The sequence below is a fragment of the Bombus flavifrons genome, chromosome 10, assembly GCF_040668555.2.
Source record: "Bombus flavifrons isolate JBK064 chromosome 10, iyBomFlav1_principal, whole genome shotgun sequence".
In the NCBI taxonomy this organism is placed as follows: domain Eukaryota; kingdom Metazoa; phylum Arthropoda; class Insecta; order Hymenoptera; family Apidae; genus Bombus; species Bombus flavifrons.
Genome location: NC_138451.1, coordinates 3,233,432 through 3,252,348, shown reverse-complemented (window position 1 = coordinate 3,252,348; position 18,917 = coordinate 3,233,432). Strand labels below are relative to the sequence as shown.

The following is an 18,917-nucleotide window of genomic DNA, read 5'->3' as shown; positions in this document are numbered from 1 at the left end:
TCTTAAGCACGATCTCTAGACTCGATTTTATGTTGAACATTTTATTAACTCAAAGAAATTTTCGAAATCATAAAATGTTGTGGGTCAGCGAATTAATTGCGTTATACAAGGGCGGTAATTATTTTTTGGTGGTATTATAGAAGCACCACTTTATACAGGATTCCTAAAGGTGTTAAAACTTGTGAATCATTCTTCAAAAGAACAACGCAGTTATTCATTCTTCTGCTAGATCGATACTACATCCTTTGCAATTCCTCTGATACCTTCCAATTATCAAATAAATCTCCATCGTCGCGCATTCATCCGCCTAATGAATTCCACGTGCCATCAAGCATCCAGCACAAAAAAAGCTGCCTGTAACGTCTTCGAGCCTCGAGGGCAGACGACTGCCGTTGCAAAATTACCGTCGATTACCCACGCGATCTCAATTAAAGCGTCATCCGCGACATATCCCGATGACGATTCTATACGATTACAGCGTCGTGATCGGAATCCGGATCCGTGCACCCGCTTAATGACGTCACGCGTCGTTGCAAGAACCGCATGGTCTTGTCTGCAACGAGATTTTAATCGCAATCGACGTTGTTCCAGCCGAAAGTAGTATGAAATCGCGGCAAAAATTATGCTTGCATTCACGATGGCGTTTTCTCGGTCTAGACGGACCGATTTATCACGATGTCGCTCTTCTTCAATGTGGTTCGTCACAGCCGTTGAAAAAAAACCTCCGAGATTCGTGCTGACGCGACAATCCGCGTGATAAAAGTGAAGAATAGAGGCCTCTTCAATGGGGAACGTGTCCTTTTTTTTTTCTTCCCCCGATCGCGTCTGGGATCTGGCAGAATATTCTAAGAGAAATCTTTTTTCGACTCATTTCGAAAAATCGTCCCATTAGGTTATACAGAACGTTTCAGACGATCTTTTGTTAAATAAGTGATTAAAAAATGAATAACGCGTGTAGCCGAATTATACATATATATATATACATGATTTTAATATAAGAATGTTTCATCAGCAAGGAGGTTCAAAAATGGCCATTTTTAAACACCTTCCTTTGCAAATTAATAGTAAATGAACAATTACTTATTATTATCGATATAAAGTTACATTTAAATTGTTTATTTAAAAACTTATATGTTTCTTTTTTCGTGTCATTTTAGAAGAATCTTCTTTATCTACCTCACAGTTGAAAAATTCAATAATCTGAAATAAATATGTTTTTAACCCTTATGTCTTGACATTCTGTAGTTCCACTTAATATACTTAGAACCCGACCAAGACATATAATTATTAGTTTTTTTCTAATTCTTTGAAGTACTATAAAATGGTGTCAGCAGTCAAAGACATCATATTTAATTACGTAAAGAGGAAGTTTCCTCGTATGCATGCGTTTGCCGTTTCTTTTTCTTAGCAATTGTTTTATACATTCTATACGAGTGAGGTAAACGATAGAAACAAAAACTATATGGATTATTTGAATTTCATGTTTCTTGGAAGTATCGTTATTTGCCGATACCACTTTGTATATTTACATCCTACTGCTCGTTAAAACACATTTATTTTCACAGTAGATTGATTTGATAGATTTATAAAACAAATATTACTTAAAATGTTTCTGGATATCCAATATAAAGATTAGAATAAAATAATAAATTGAAACGAAGCTAAAGAATAAACTCATTGTAGATCTTTTATCGCTCATTTTGTGATTTAATTTCATTCTACCAAAATTAAGCAAATCTCCGATTATTCATGACCGATAATGTATTTAGATAAATCGTCTGGAATTTTCTTATACAAGATCATTCCCCAACATCCTCGATGACCTCAGTTTTTATCAAACAAACGAATAACGCAAAGAAGATAATTAGCCTCGACAATCTGGTCGAAAGGAGTCCGCAAAGTTCCCAGAAGTTCGCATAATTTCCGGCGATGAATCTCGGGCGGGGAATAAATCGGTGTCATCCGCGGGCGATTATCAAAGATGCTCGAGGATTCCGCAAGAAGCTATTTCGCTTCTTTCCCGCGCGTAACAACGCGCTTCGAAGCAAGGCCGAGCATCTGCGTGCGTGTCTCTATGTGAAAATTCAATCGTCGCGTCGATTCAAGGGAATCATTTCCCTTTTAGTACGATGAGGTTACTTTTGAAAGTATTCGAGATTTACCATGAGAAGAAATGTTTCTTCGTAAAATAAGGAACATATGTAAAGTGGGGCAAGGTTTTTCAACTGTACTGATTTACTAAGGGACATGTCGAAGAAAGATAGTGGACCGTAATCATGTGATCAAGGTAGGGTTGTATCATTATCCTGGCAACTGCTGGGTATTAACTATAATTATTCTTGACAGCGCAAGATTATCTCGGATTTGGTATCTCAAAATAACGCTTGAATTTGTATCGATATTTTTCTGATAGATATTATCCAACAGAGGAGTTATGTCTTTTCTATTTTACCTCGAAATTATTAACTTGATCCTGCAGAAACCATGTAACAGTAATTTCTTGGTTTATCAAGATTTAACACAATTTTGACTAAAGTTTCACCAGGAAGGGTTAATCGTGCTACGTGCAACTGGTCGCGTGGATGGTTTCTTAACCTTCGTCAAAAATGGAACCGTTAACCTTAACCCGATAATTAGTGGGCTTTGAGCCGAGACACAAAGCAAGGAAACGGTCAGTGCTTTCCAATACCATGGACACTGGAGGAAGGTTAGTCCTTGAGGGATTAACCAGCCAGGATCTCCTAAAATTGGTTCACCTCTCGAGGTCAAAAAATACCACATCATGAAACGTGTCGTTCAGTGTATTTTCTCACGTTTGTTCCAACGTTTTTCACGGTCATTGATCTCCAAAAATTCTCGATCGAGGTAGAAACTTTTTGTTCTACAGCAGAGCAGTTTCGCAACAAAACGTATTGAGGGAAAGTTTGCCATTCAGGGCGATTAATCTTCCAGAAAACGATAAAAAGGGTAAAGATTCTTTTTTTCGTGTGATTTATTTTGCAGCGCGAACACGACGTGTATTTCTACGAGGCTACGATGGAATCTTGTAACATCGAAGGAAACGGTTTGTTATTACATTCAACAGGAATTTAGATCAACCGAGGGATCAGTAGGATCACGTGAGTAATTTAGTCTCTCGAACCTGTTTCCCGGTAATTGCACGCATACCGTTCACTCTTTTCACGACGCACACTCCCCATTACCTGTACCATTTCAGCTCGCAAACTTGTTTTCACTTACAACAGTTAAGTAGCCAAAATTTTCCATTATTATCAAATTCGATTACTCTCAAAATTTCAATAAATTGCACAACGTACTTCAACGACCATAAAACGAGAATTTACGAGCGATTGATAATAATCCAAAATAAATAGCCTACCGAACCTTTTCATTATATTTAATCAATCTTATCTCTATCTTTTTGCCAATGTTGAAACTACTACACCGAAAGAGTATGGCTTCTTGAGTGCAATTACCGGCTACATGACCCAAATTGATCGAGTTATATCGATTACGTGTTACACCATGTAATATCAAGCCAGAATTGAAAGTCGATTGTGGGAGAAATTGCACGCTAGCGCTTCAAGTTCTCGACTTTTTCTACGAAACACGTGCCACATATTGGTAGAGGTATAATCAAAAGTATATTACACGAGTCATTGAATAGTATAGCGTGTAATCAGCATGATTGTGTTATTTTCGATGGTCAATATCGTTAACGAAGCGTTGTAAGCGCTCGATTCAGAGGCAGCGGACCTTGATGGACCCTAAATAGCCCGCTGTCCTTCGTTGCATTTCGATATTCGATCTCGTTTCGTTTCCCAGTTATTAAACTGGCTTATTTAATCGAGCGGAAGAGACAGAAATAGAAGGAGAGAGAAATCGAGCAAGGAGGAAGGAAAAAAGGAGGAAAAAATAAAAGAACAAAGGCCGGCGATGGACTGTGCAATTAATGTGAAACGTATCGTCGTAAAATTGGAAAACTAATTGTATAGACTGTCGCTAAGGATCCTTATGAAAGTCTAACGAACGTTTAGTCATTGGACGAACGAGGAAAACCAACCGCCGACAGCGCGATGTTACGACAATGATCCCGTGGCCTTAATTAATGCCCTGCTGATGCTCAATCTAATCGACTCGTCAGCGCCACGCGACATCATTTACATCGTACTTAATTATGCTGATGGATACGCAGTTGAATATTTTTAATGTTTCGAGAAACCACGTTTCCTTTCTCTTTTCTGATTTTGTTGTCGCAAGTCTTTAATTTACCAGATTTCACGATTAGTGTGAGGAAAAGAAACTTCTCTTTTATTTTATTAACTTATGCTACTGCTTATCTGCAATCCTTGAATTTTTATTTCTTAATCTCGCTGTTGTTTTAGCATAGAAAGAAACATTAATTAATAAAAAAAAAAGACACCAACGAAAGATTAATTAGCTCGGTTAACTCAAGTAATTTAGCCGATCTCGTGTATCTAACCTTTCTATTTACGTACAGCCTTAAGTTGTCGTGTCAAATTGAAGCAATTATTCGCAGTACAGAATAATATTCATAGCAGTGGAGTTTTAACGGTGCAGTCGTCCTCGCGGTGACATCGTCGATGGACTGATTCACTTAAAACACGCTATCATTGACCAAATGTTTTTTCCACAGCATTAAATCATCATCGATCGAAGGTACAGAAACGAGAATCGATTAATCGTGTAATTACAATTAATTGGATCAAGACCTCCACGAAGCAAACATCATTTGCGTCTGATAGTCACGCGGAAGAGTGACTTGAAATTTCCAGGCCATGCAGAAGGCGAGCAGGGACACCTTGTACTCTAATTTCATACGACAGCAAGGTACTCTATATGTCTCGACTTTAAATGCAAACTTCGGATATCAAACGATCTAATTAGTCGAGAATTGAAGATTGCTCGGAATAATATTCTCGTAAGTTCTCCTTAAACACTCGTTCGTCTTTCACCGATGCAAAGATCGAATCAAGTTTTCAACTTTGATTTCGAATCAAATCAACTTGCGGAGGTCCATTCACTGTACGAATGTTCGAATCGAAAGAAAGTAATGTGGAATGAATTTAAGATCGAAAATACAATTGAACCTCTACCGGCCATGAACTGTACTGGTTCTGCTGGTCCTTGGTCCGTCAAATTCGTCTCGTTGTAATTTATAGAAACGTTCGCTCGTGTTCCGGAACCGTGACGCGTCACGTCCAGAACTTGTACATGAATAAACCTTCTGTACCAGTTACGAATAGTACGATGAATCAGAAACGGCAACACCTTCGTATTTACGTCAGGAAATGCAGAAAAAATAAAGTATTTCGTAGAATTTCGCATGTACGATTAGGTTATACTTACTTTCATAACTAGTTCAAAAAATTAGATGACTATTATTATCCTCTTAAAGTGTCTGTCAATAAGGATTAATTACAAGGCACATTATGCTTCACCGAATTATCGAATTTAGCTTGAAACGTCCTTTTTTATAGACGTATAATGTTTTTGTTAATCAGCAGGTAAATTACATAAAGGAACATATTTACAGAGATAATATCCATTTACATCTATAACTATAACCAAATTATGAACAAATTTCCAATTTTACCTACTGAATGTAATAAAAAAATAATCTTAGCGTCGTCTTTGAACTGTTGCATTCTATTTTCGTTAGTTTACGTTGGTTACGCAATTTATTGCAGAAACTAAATTGTTATAGATCCTAGGAATCTTAAGTATGTAGGTGTACAGACAGTTTTGCATAGGTCTCTCTTATCTTAACGGATCAAGACGCGACATTAAGTTCGCGAAATTCACCGACTTCTCGTATAGTAACCGGAAGTGACCGTTTCGTGGGCATCCGTTGCAGACGAATTCAGCTCATGGACATTCGATGCGCGTGACGCAGCGAGTAAATTGCCGGTCTGTTACTCGGAAGGCGGTGCAACCCACCGAAGACGCAATTAGCAATACGAATGCACCTTTTATGAGGTCGCCGCGTTGCCTTCGCGCGACGGGCTCGTTAGTCCATTTTTCCTTTTCCTTCGTGCCTCTTCCAGGGAAGCTTTCGGTCTCCTTAACCTTCAACGCTGACTTTTTTTCATCTACTATAATGATTTTACTGCGACAACAGATCTCATTGGAATATTCATTGCTTCCTCCTTTCAAGACTAGCAGACTTAACGCAGGGAAGATTAACAGAAAATAACATACATTTGAAGAAGAATGGAAGATGGAAAAGTGAGAGATCGAGAAGATTGGATATTAGATTTAGTGTACCTATAGTTATATTTAGATTATCCTGGACTGAAGCTCGACTTCTCGTTTGCCACAATAATTTTACTGCAATAAGAAGCCTTGTAGGAATACCGACTGCTTCCTTCTTTCGAAAAGAAAAAGCCTTGCATGAAATTATCACAAAAATAATAATTCACCAAAAGTGAAAAAACGAAGGATCGATGCAATTCGATACTGGATTTACCGGTTATATTTAAATTATTCTGCAAGCTTAGATATTATACATGATGGAATTTTATTACTCGGAGAGTTGGAACACGAGGGAGCTGGTCCTGGCGCAAGGACGTCGTTCCAATGTAACAAACTAATTTCCTACTCGTTGGTCGCTCGGAACGACATCGAGAAAAAACTGCTTCGTATCCAGGAGCAACGATACTAGATATTGAATAGAAAATAGAAATTTTTAAGCACTTAAGATAAAGAGAGTGTAAATGGCACATATTCAGATCTTCCAAATACAACTAAAGGAACAAAAACTAAATATAGATCTGTTCCATCCTCTGAAAGACTCTGAATATTACAACTACGTAAATACTTTACTTTAGATATTTTGTACATTGCTATACATTAAGCGCATTTTTTAGATTTCTTTAAATACATTAACACTCACAGTTTACTACTGGAGAATATTACTTTTAAATAATAACATCGACTAAGAGCCCACGGGTAGGTCGAGTTAGCTACAATCTAAATTGAGTTAACCTGATTCTCAGCTGTTATACGACCGTGTTTTCATGCCGTACGAAACACGTGCATCCACAGTAACCCATTGACTTTCTAAGCAACCAGATTCTCGATCTTTATCCGTAAACCAAACGAAGAATCCTTGGGTGTTCTGTTGAACAAACATGATCTTCCCGAGGTCTATAGAAAATATCAATGAAAAATAGTTCGCAAATTTTCATCAGAGAGGAAGGTTTATGGCATACAAATTGCGGAACAAGCCGTAAAGGACGGTGAAAAATGGCGCGGCTTAATTTACTATAAGCATTAAATCAAAGTCCACTTTGGAAAGGGAGCTATCTCGTTGAGTTTATTTGATTTATCGTACGAGCCTTTTAATTCCCACATATAATATATTACAAACTTGCATGCATAGTGTAGGAAATTTCCATCGATTACGAATATGTTGCCTTTATATTATTTCGTTTTCTTTGATTACAATATTTTACGACTTACTGTAGTTTGACATTTTTCAATTGTTTTCGTAATGAATACGAAATAAAACTTTCGCAAGAACGTTATTAAAGAACTAGTAATAGCCAACAACTGAAAACGAAAATAGAATATTGCAATAACAAAAACGGCCAAAGCGTTACACGCTGACGCTTCGTATTGCAGAAACTTTTACACGTCGAGTCGTTCCGGTCGATGAAATAATCTGCTCGAGAAAATTGAGAGACTAACGCAGTCGTCAAAAATTTGCGTAACCGCAAATTCCATTAGGTATGTGTTCTAACTTTGATTGAACCATTGCGAAATGCACACGCAGATCGTTGCAATAAAAGCCTACGAGCGATTATCTGCAATTTCGCCTTCGTCTAATGAATACCCTGTCAGAACCAACGACTTGACGGCTTCGTTTAATCGATTTGCGGTATGGATGCAATTGTAATAGAAATTTACATAAACGGCGCGAAGTTGAATTGCGAGTACTTTCAAAATGGCAATGTAGATGCTTTGAAAGTAGCAAAACGAATGCTGGTATTTAGTTAGTAAGCGCTGGTAAAGCAGATGCCTTTCTTAACTTGATTATTTCTTTATGTTTTGAAGGTAAAGAAGAACTATAATTCATTTCCAACGTTACTGATTCGGCCGGGAATAAGATTTCAACGCTAACAAAGGTTAGGACTAATCGCAAACTTAGGCTACAGACTTAGGTCGTCGATTAACTACAGGCATTGACTGAATATCTAGATATATACAAAAATTCTGTATCTCATCGATCCTTCGCTTGCTTTGTGACACAGATTCTGGAGTACCGACCTGGAAAAAATCAGTGTTTCTTACGCCCTCTGTCATTTTCTACGGCAAACAACCTAATTAATTAACACTAACTAATCAACAAAACTGTAATCGCGTTTCCAGTCAATAAGCTCTTATTATTTCTTACTCGATTCATAATTGTATCATATATATCATATCGCAATTAGTAACTGTATATCAAATGCATAATATGATTGTATGTAATGATGATGTAATAAACACCTGAGTTTGACCATCATAGTCGTTCTTAGACATTCTCCAGATCATTGAAAAATCTTCCTTAAGTTTAAGACCTTAATCTTCAATTGGTATCGACAGCTACGATAGTTTGGATGAAGTTATTTAATTCTAGAATAGTCCATTCTTATTCATACTTTACTAAGTACCAAAAGTACTTACTATTAATTAATTAATTAACTTAAAGTGCGCATGGACAGTCAGTCCATTCGTTACTCAAACGATCACAGCAGTGACCGTTGCCCATTCGCATGTGCGTGCTCGAGCAATAAACGTTCGTTCAGAGCACACTCATGACCGCGACCGCGAAATTCGAAAAATCGTTAAGCAAAACCAGAGATTTTGGGCATTTTGCAAACGCAACTCTACTTAACAAAACGCGATCATTCATTGTCGCAACGCTAACTCTTAAACTGAATGGAAATTACTATTTATTATATAAAAAAGCTACTTCAAATATTCTGACATTCCAACTTATAATACGATATAATTAATTAAGAACTAACATTTTTACAATCTAATTTGAAACAATATAAAGCTGGATAAATTCTCATACGTATAATTCTCTAAGAAGTTCTAAAAATTCATAACAAAAATTGCAAAAGACAATCGCGATATCATAATTCGCAGCTCTAAAGCAGGCACGATTATCATTTTATCGCAACTCTAATTCAAACCGTAACCATTCTCTCGCGACACTAATAAAAAATATCGCGATTTGCCCAATGGGATGATAAGACGATCGGCCAAAAAAAAAAAAAAAAAATACTACTACTGCTACTACAAATACTAAAAGCGAGCATAGTGACAAAGTAGTAACAAGAATGACTTTCCATGCTCTGGATGATCCAGAGGATGGGGAGTCATTGGTAGTTGCCCTCTTCTATGGCAGTTTGCTGGGCCTCTTCGGCTTATAGCCTCTTCGTTCTTTGGGCGCAATGCCCGCTGAAACTTAAATCTAAGCTCGTCTTTCTAATCCCAAACAAAAAAAAAAAGAGACTTATAAAGGTAAACTAAAAATATAAACCGCGGAAACTGATTCAAGTGCACATGGACTGACATGTGCATGCTCGAGCAATATAAACGTCCGCTTCGAGCCTACTCGCGTCCGCGTCCGAGAAAAATCAATAGACAAAACCAGAGATGAGAGCATGCTCTACTCGTACCAGTTTCATCGTCGATTTTTCAAATTAGATTTCCAGAAACAGGTTGGTCACACGAAAACGCGTCTACCCGACCAGAGACTGTGCCAACCCGCCCGGCCCTACCTACTTATAATTAGCGGACACACCAGACAGTATACTACCTATCTTACCCAGCCCTATATTTAAAAAATGGTAAAACAAGCACATCAACACACTCGCTCCACGGTTCTTACACATAACATCCAGGCGCAAGAGCCTACACTAGAGAGAACGTCCCGGGACGCCCCCGACACCAGAGCTTGACATACAACATGCACACTCTAATTTACGTACCATTTGCCTGAAATCGACTGACGAAGGCTAGTGACCATTGCGCAAAACGTGATAAGACACGTCTAAAGAGATTATATCGTCAAAATAAATGTAAGTAGATTTGGAATTATGATTGTAATTGACAGAAATATTAACACAGTGATTATACTTAGTCGTGTACATGATATCACAAATTGTGATTTTATTGATACATACATTGAATTAATATATGTCTCAACATTTTTAATATTCTAAGTTGTATCGAATGAAAAAGCGACGCAATTCCACAGCCTAACCACACACACACACACACACACACACACACGTAATGTGGAATATTCGTCGTGCACGATACAATAACACATCGTCAATCGCTGAGAAATTTTTGCATTAATTATGGCCATCGTGCCAAATGTCTTTCTCCTATTCAAGTAGCACCTGGACACGTGAATAAGATCCTGACAATGGGCACAGAAAGAGTTAAATCTGAAAATCCTGATCTAAAAATATGATTAGTTTGTCCAATTTGTATCTAACTGATTAATACTCTCTGGTTTTATATTTTATTACTTAGTTTCAGATTATAATAACCCTACTTTGTTAATTTAATAAATCACTGAAATTTTAATATTACAAAAAAAGTAGCATTGAAAAAAGACCAAGACTCGATGAAATGGAATAATCGTTTAAATGGCTAAATCTAAATGTATTACTAAGATAGAAATAATCTCAGGCGATCTCTTCATCAAAGCACTTTTTCGAAAATACAGAAGTAGCGTTCAAAATTATTGCTTCGAGTAAAAAATCTGCCTAACGTGAAGTTTCTTCTTGCACATAAAACTTTACACATTCATGTACGAAAAAAAAAAAAAATGAATTTTAACTCATATTTTAAACTCTATCTGAAGTCAAATAAACGAATGTGACTTAATATTGTCACGAAAGAGAAAATTAAATTCAACATTATTTATTGTATCGTATATTGCCTATATCGTCATTATCATTGAGTGACAATTGCAGCTTTCATAGCAACGAAATCGGAGGGTAACCGTTTTCTCCGCTACAAAATGCTCAAACGAGATCACTTTGATATCTCTTGTTTATACTAAAATTCACTGTAGATATTTGCCTTTTCAAATATTCTCACTCTATACTAATATACATATTTACAAGTACCATGAATTTATTTTCAAATGTGTATGCTTAAATCAATTATTAAAAAACTAATTATTATAATCGCGATGTGCAAGAAGACCTATCCTAATAAATTTGAAAAAAGAATGTTACTACTCACGGGTATAAAAAATACCCGCGATCACTATGCTCGCAAAAAATTCTACGTAATACAACCAGTCACCTGTACCGATTCGGACCTTTCATCCTACGACATAACTGAGTGACCGGAGGAAAAGAAATGCATGCGACTCGCCATTCGAAGCGGAGAACCAGAGGACGTTACCATGGATGCTGCGCTATCACAGCGGATATCATCAGGGAAACTAATATCATGCAGGAACCGTTGTAAATCCAACGGTGGAAATAGAGGTTCTGAAAAGCCTGTTACAAAATAAAACACGATGAGTGGTTGCTGATTATTTGAAAGGTTGAAGATAAAGAAAAATGGAAGTTTATTAAATTCGTAACTTTAGTAATAATAAAGATTGAAATTTTAATAAACTTCGATAAATATATAAACTAAAACTCTAATATAAAATTTTCAAATCTACACATTAAGAATTTAATGATTTCTAAAATATGTTAGACGTTTGCTTTATAATGCCATGCTGAAACATTAACACTCTTTTCATCTTAATGAAAGAACAACCTGAGAAGACCCAAACCTTCCAAATTTTCAATCAAATTCTACTTCTTAATCGATAGTATTCAAAGCACAATATACAGAATAGACATAATCGAAATACGATATGTGAAGATACTTACGTTCTTGGCTTTTGAGCCACCGTTCAATCGGTCCCAAAGAAGATGAACAAGTTGAAGGTGTATCTGTAACAAAACATAAAGTACAGTTAACATCGTTGATGAGTAATAACGAACTTGGAACTTTTGGAGCATTTATAGCTTTCTAAATTAACAATCGTTTTTATTTTCTAATTAACAATAATTCAAACAAAATATAGAAAATTGAACGAATTGAAATACAATACGTAAAAGTATTTACGTTCTTGAGCTCCCAGAGAGGCTTTATCCTCTTGAGACTCTAATACCGAAACGAATGTTCAAAAATATATATATATATATTATATATATATATACTTTATATATATACTTTATATATATACTTTATATATATATACTTTATATATATACTTAAATATATATATATACTTTATATATATACTTTATATATATATGTCGGAGATGTAGGGATAGCGGGCCTTTCTTTTGGAATTTTGGGAAGATTCCCAATACTTTCGGTTAAACTGTTTGTTTAAGCTGTTCAATATAGTATTATAACAGTGGACTTGAGGTTGAGGTGACACTGCCGGTCACCGAACGTAGCCACGGTCTCGGGATGAACGTAGAAGTACTAATGTTGAGGGACACACGTTGTATTAACAAACAAGTCCCGAGGCGGGAGCAATAACGGCTCTACGCGAGCCTAGTAACGGTGCCTGGAATTTTGTTGATAACCCTGATCAATATGCAATTGACAAGTGTGATCGTGTCAGTCTTTTATTTGTATGATCACCTTGGAGAGTTGATACACAACGTAAAACGATTAGTCTAAAAGATACCGAACGTCATAGCTAACGTCATTTCAAGAATAGCTTATAACTAAATGTTCAAAAAGTTGTCCCGTTGACCGTGGATTCGTTAAACCCGAGAACATTGTTTATTTAAGAGTGACTTTACGTTATACAGTTAAACCTTGTTTAATCAACTCCTGTACATATTACTGTAAATATAAATCTTTGAACAACTATAATGGCTAGTCCTAATGAAGAAGCACAAGGCGCCCCAAGAACCAGCACCAACCCAACAAACCCGATTAACCCGACATCAGAAGTGAGATGAGAGCCGTTTTTGTCCATGCGAGAGCATATAACAATCATGCGTGAGTTAATACGGACGCTTGTGACAGAACCGGGTGCGGAAACGAAGAATCTATCGCTTCCGCGTTTTAACCCAGAAATCGCAGGTTCTGACCCAGCTGCATGGTGTGCAGTAGTAAATCTGATTATGAAAGAAAATCCCTTGCAAGGCAGTGTGTTATATTCTGCTTTGAGTTGTGCTCTAGAAGGTACAGCAGCGCAATGGCTAACGCAAGTATTGGTTGGTAGAGATATTACTTGGACAAAATTTAAAGACCTTTTCACTGCGCGTTTTGGTGGTAAAGAAACAGCTACCTCAGCGCTAATGAAGATGTCTCATGAAAAACCACTGAAAGATGAAACTATGGGAGCTTTTGGTATACGTCTCCGTTCCTTCCTGAAGGCAAGATGGGAAAATTTAACTATGGCTGAGGTGATCAACGTTACTGTTCTTTTCCAATTGGCTACGCAAGATCAGCGTTTTGAACGGGTTGCACTTACAAGTGATATTAAGACTGAGGATCAATTTCTAAGTGAAATGAGAGCTTTCTCTTACGCAAAGAAGAGGCCGGTGATTGTTACGGACAACTTTTCTGCGGGTCCTGAAGCTAAACGTCATAAGCCGCCGGATTACCGGATTAAGTGTCATTACTGTGGTAACCTCGGACATAAAGTGATGGAGTGTCAAAAAAGGATAAAATTTGGGAAACAGAGAAACGCACGAAACCCGAACGAAAGTCAATCAGCCGCTACATCGAAGGTGATATGTTTCAAGTGTCGAGAGGAGGGTCATATTGCGCCCAGTTGCCCAATGTTGCGGAAAGGGAAAAATAACGGCAGTACACCTAAAGGAGGCAGTAACTCCAAAAACGAGAAACGGGTTGATTTCTGTGTAACGGAAGCTTCCATTGGTAAATTAATTCATCTGGGTGAGTCGTATCCATTTTACTTCGACTCAGGGGCTGAGTGTTCGTTAATTAAAGAATCCGTGGCATTGAAATTTTCCGGTAAAAGAAAGACTAATACAGTAATGATGCGTGGAATAGGAGATACCTGTGTTAAATGTACTTCGCAAATTTTGTCTTTAGTATGTATTAATGGATTTACATTGGAGATAATTTTTCATGTTCTTGCTGATAGTCACTTAAAATATGATATAATGATTGGTCGTGAAATTTTGAGCCAGGGTTTTGATGTAAATATTACTCAAAACGGCATTGTTATTAATAGAGCAAAAATAATTAGTTCGTGTAGTAAAGTCAAAGAAAACGAAATCAATATTAATGAGGTTGACACTGATATTATAGGGAATGATAAAAACCGTTTGATTTCTGTTCTTGAAAAATTCAAAGACTCGTTTATTACGGGGTTTCCACGAGCTCGCGTTAATACGGGACAATTAGAGATACGGTTAATAGATCCTAACGTCACTGTGCAAAGAAGTCCTTACCGGCTTAGTGAGGAAGAGCGAAGACTTGTATGTGAAAGAATAAGCAAATTAATAGAGGCGAAAATTGTACGGCCCAGCAATTCTCCTTTCGCGAGCCCCATATTACTTGTTAAAAAGAAGGATGGCTCAGAGAGACTATGCGTGGATTACAGAGAATTAAATAAAAACACGGTTGCGGATCGGTTTCCTTTACCTCTAATAGCGGATCAAATCGCGAGATTGCAGAAAGCTAAGTACTTTATTTCCTTGGGTATGGCCAGTGGGTTTCATCAAATTCCTATTCATCCAAATTCCACGGAGTATACAGCGTTTGTTACTCCAGACGGGCAATACGAATACATAACAATGCCGTTTGGGTTGAAAAATGCACCGTCCGTCTTTCAGAGAGCAATTTTTAAGGCCTTAGGAGATCTTGCTTATTCGTGCGTAGTTGTATATTTGGATGATGTACTAATTACCGCTGATTCGGTTGACCAGGCTTTAGAAAGATTAGATATCGTATTGAACACCCTTGTGAACGCTGGATTTTCTTTTAATTTCTCTAAATGCTCTTTTCTAAAAACTTCGGTTCTCTATTTGGGTTATGTTATTCACAACGGTGAAGTTCGCCCCAACCCGGGTAAAATACAAGCCTTGAGTTCTTTATCCGCACCGACGACCGTTACGCAGCTCAGGCAGTTTATTGGTTTGGCTTCTTATTTTCGAAAATTTGTTCCAAAATTCTCACAAATAATAAAGCCTTTTTTTGTAATTGTATTTCTTTTTTTTTTTTTTGATTGTAATTCTTTGAAGGCGTCCAGCAATAAAGTAAATTTAAATGACAGGGTTCACAGGTGGTGGGCGTATTTACAAACCTTTAATTTTAACATTATGTATCGGGAAGGAAAACGAATGGCTCATGTAGATTTCTTTTCGCGGAATCCTATAGATATTGATCGCGTAGAAATTAACAAAATTAAAGAAAAGGAAATTAATCTGACTGAAATTTCTAAAGGATGGTTGTTAGCGGAACAGCGTCGCGATCCTCAAATTTCGGAAATTGTTACTAAGTTACAAAATGATGAACTCGCGGAGGATATTGCAAGTACGTACGAATTACGGTCTGGTACCCTTTAAAGCAAAATACAAAGAAAAGGCAAGACTCTCAGTTTGCCTATTGTCCCAAGAGGTTTTAGGTGGTCCGTTGTCGGGTTAATCGGGTTTGTTGGGTTGGTGCTGGTTCTTGGGGCGCCTTGTGTTTCTTCATTAGGACTAGCCATTATAGTTGTTCAAAGGTTTATATTTACAGTAATATGTACAGGAGTTGATTAAACAAGGTTTAACTGTATAACGTAAAGTCACTCTTAAATAAACAATGTTCTCGGGTTTAACGAATCCACGGTCAACGGGACAACTTTTTGAACATTTAGTTATAAGCTATTCTTGAAATGACGTTAGCTATGACGTTCGGTATCTTTTAGACTAATCGTTTGACGTTGTGTATCAACTCTCCAAGGTGATCATACAAATAAAAGACTGACACGATCACACTTGTCAATTGCATATTGATCAGGGTTATCAACAAAATTCCAGGCACCGTTACTAGGCTCGCGTAGAGCCGTTATTGCTCCCGCCTCGGGACTTGTTTGTTAATACAACGTGTGTCCCTCAACATTAGTACTTCTACGTTCATCCCGAGACCGTGGCTACGTTCGGTGACCGGCAGTGTCACCTCAACCTCAAGTCCACTGTTATAATACTATATTGAACAGCTTAAACAAACAGTTTAACCGAAAGTATTGGGAATCTTCCCAAAATTCCAAAAGAAAGGCCCGCTATCCCTACATCTCCGACACGGCCATCCTGACAATCACCCGTCCTCGGGTGCATCTAAAATATTCGATTTTCTTAACATTAGACTTAACACAATTGACATTTTACAATCTAACTAAATATTCCAATTAGTCAAGGGCCCAGTTCAACAACAAAGATTCCGATGAAATGCTCTTTAATAAATCGAAACACAACAATCAGTAACATTACAATTTCGTCCAAAGTGCTAGTTGCATCCTGTGAACCACCAGTCATCAGTTTATTCAATCTAACACCTGTTCACACCTCAATACTACTGGTCGTACATGGTCGTACACACTAAAGTACACACTAAATTTCATCACATTACCACAATGGGCGCTCATGAGAATACTGAACTTCGTTCTCAACCACACTAGACGCTCATGAGAGCACCGAACTTCGTTCTCATCACCACACTGGATGCACATGAGAACACTGAACTTGGCGTTATGAATATTGTTCATAACGTACGAGGAAACACTATGCTAGATGTTATGGTCATAGTGTTAATGTTCCTCCTGGATCGGTGTACTCAAACTGTCATTGTCACTTCCATCACCATCACTACAGATATCCAACTCAGCAGGAATGCAACTATCTGGCATTTTCCTTAACTTATCATGACTGTACTTGTATGATCGTTTACCATCCAACGTCTTTAAAACGTACCTGTTTCCTTCTAAAATCTCTGCTATTACAAATGGGCCCCTAAACTTTGGATCCAATTTGGTTTGATTTCTCTCTTCGTTTTTGCGCAACACAAAATCTCCAAGATTAAATCTAACTACCTTAGCCTTAGTTTTATCATATCTTTCTTTATCGTACTTAGCGTTAATCTCAATGTTCTTTATAGCTTGCTGTCTTACATCGGAGATAACTATTTCTCTTTCTTCCATATTATCAGGCAACAACAAACCGAAGGGTCTTGCTGCTTTGCCGATCAATAACTCTAATGGACTTGATTTTGTCACACGATTGGTAGTGCAATTCAAAGCCAATTGTATTTCACCAATCGCATCTTGCCACGTGCGGCCGGTCGTCTCCACTGTAGAGAACATGTTTTTCAAAGTACCCATAACGCTCCACCTGCCCGTTAGCTCTACTGGCACCGGTTGCTATCAAGTGTAGTTTAATTTGTTTTTCACTACAAAAATCTTTGAACTCTTTACCAGTAAAGCATCTACCTTGATCCGCTATTACTCGGCAAGGACTCCCGAATAAGAATATAGCTGACTTGAGTGCTTTAACAGTATTAAAGGAATCCAACTTACGCGTATGGTGCAAAAATACAAATTTAGTAAAAGCATCAATCAAAACAATAACATATTCTTTCAAGTCACTCTTTCCACTTAACTTGCCCGTAATATCCATGTGAACCGTATGCCAAGGTATGCTGATTTTAGGTATAGGATATAGTTCAGCTTGAACTTTACCTGAACTCGTCTTGGAAACCCGACAAGCATGACAGTTCTCCACGAATTTACGAACATATTTCGCCATTCCTTCAAACCAGTAATACTCATACAGCTTTTCAAGCGTTTTATCCCAACCTAAATGCATAATTGACTGGTGCACATGATTAATTACGGACCACCTAAAACCTCTTGGGACAATAGGCAAACTGAGAGTCTTGCCTTTTCTTTGTATTTTGCGGTAAAGGGTACCAGACCGTAATTCGTACGTACTTGCAATATCCTCCGCGAGTTCATCATTTTGTAACTTAGTAACAATTTCCGAAATTTGAGGATCGCGACGCTGTTCCGCTAACAACTATATATTATATATATATATATATATATATATATATATATATATATATTATATATATATATATATATATATATACTTTATATATATATATATACTTTATATATATATACTTTATATATATACTTTATATATATAATATAATATTATATATATTATATTATATATATTATATAATATTATATATTATATATATAATATATAATATAATATATATATATATATATATAAAGAAAAATAAAAGACTACATTGCCGCGACCGCTTAAATTATAATCGGCGAACAAAAACTTTATTACTTTCGTGTGTGATTATGCGATTGAATTTAATAAAAACTATCGTGATTTGAAAATATTGAAAAATACTTTTGCGTAGCAAACAGTGACTCTACAAACCCCATTGCGCGCAGTCCCAAATATTCTCTGAAAATAAAGTTGTGTAATGGCGGACTGAGGGGGAGGGGCAGGGTGTAAAAGAAGCGAAATATCGTTTCGATATTTTGCTTCTTTTCTCTATCGAACGTTTATTTAGAAAATACTTCTTTACATTAAAAATATTATTATTAAAAGATTGGAACAAGTATGAAAAATAGTTGAAAATTATGAGATATTTCTCGATATCTAACAAATGTTTACGAATACCGTGAATGCAGTGCAATCGTTCGCAAGAATTATACTGTGAATGTTCGTTACTAGAATATGAAATATACAGTCCACTATTACACTATAATCGCATGTTATAAATATTTCAAAATATTCGCAAGAATCCAAAAGTTCACAACTAAATATACTTAAAGAATACTACAAAAACGTGCGCAAAACCTTGCTTTG

At 36.8% G+C, this 18,917-nt stretch overlaps 1 protein-coding gene across 3 annotated transcripts in view; it reads right to left on the bottom strand.

Annotated features, from left to right (window-relative positions):
- The window catches only part of Wat (worker-enriched antennal transcript), a 42,598-nt gene that overhangs the window by 21,537 nt on the left and 2,144 nt on the right, over positions 1-18,917 (bottom strand). For all 3 annotated transcript variants that reach the window (XM_069121714.1, XM_069121713.1, XM_069121712.1), the window contains exons 3-4: positions 11,928-11,990; positions 11,446-11,543 (exon numbers count right to left, since the gene is read on the bottom strand). In XM_069121714.1, the coding sequence (XP_068977815.1) occupies positions 11,446-11,543; positions 11,928-11,990 (161 nt within the window). The remainder of the gene's footprint in view (positions 1-11,445; positions 11,544-11,927; positions 11,991-18,917) is intronic.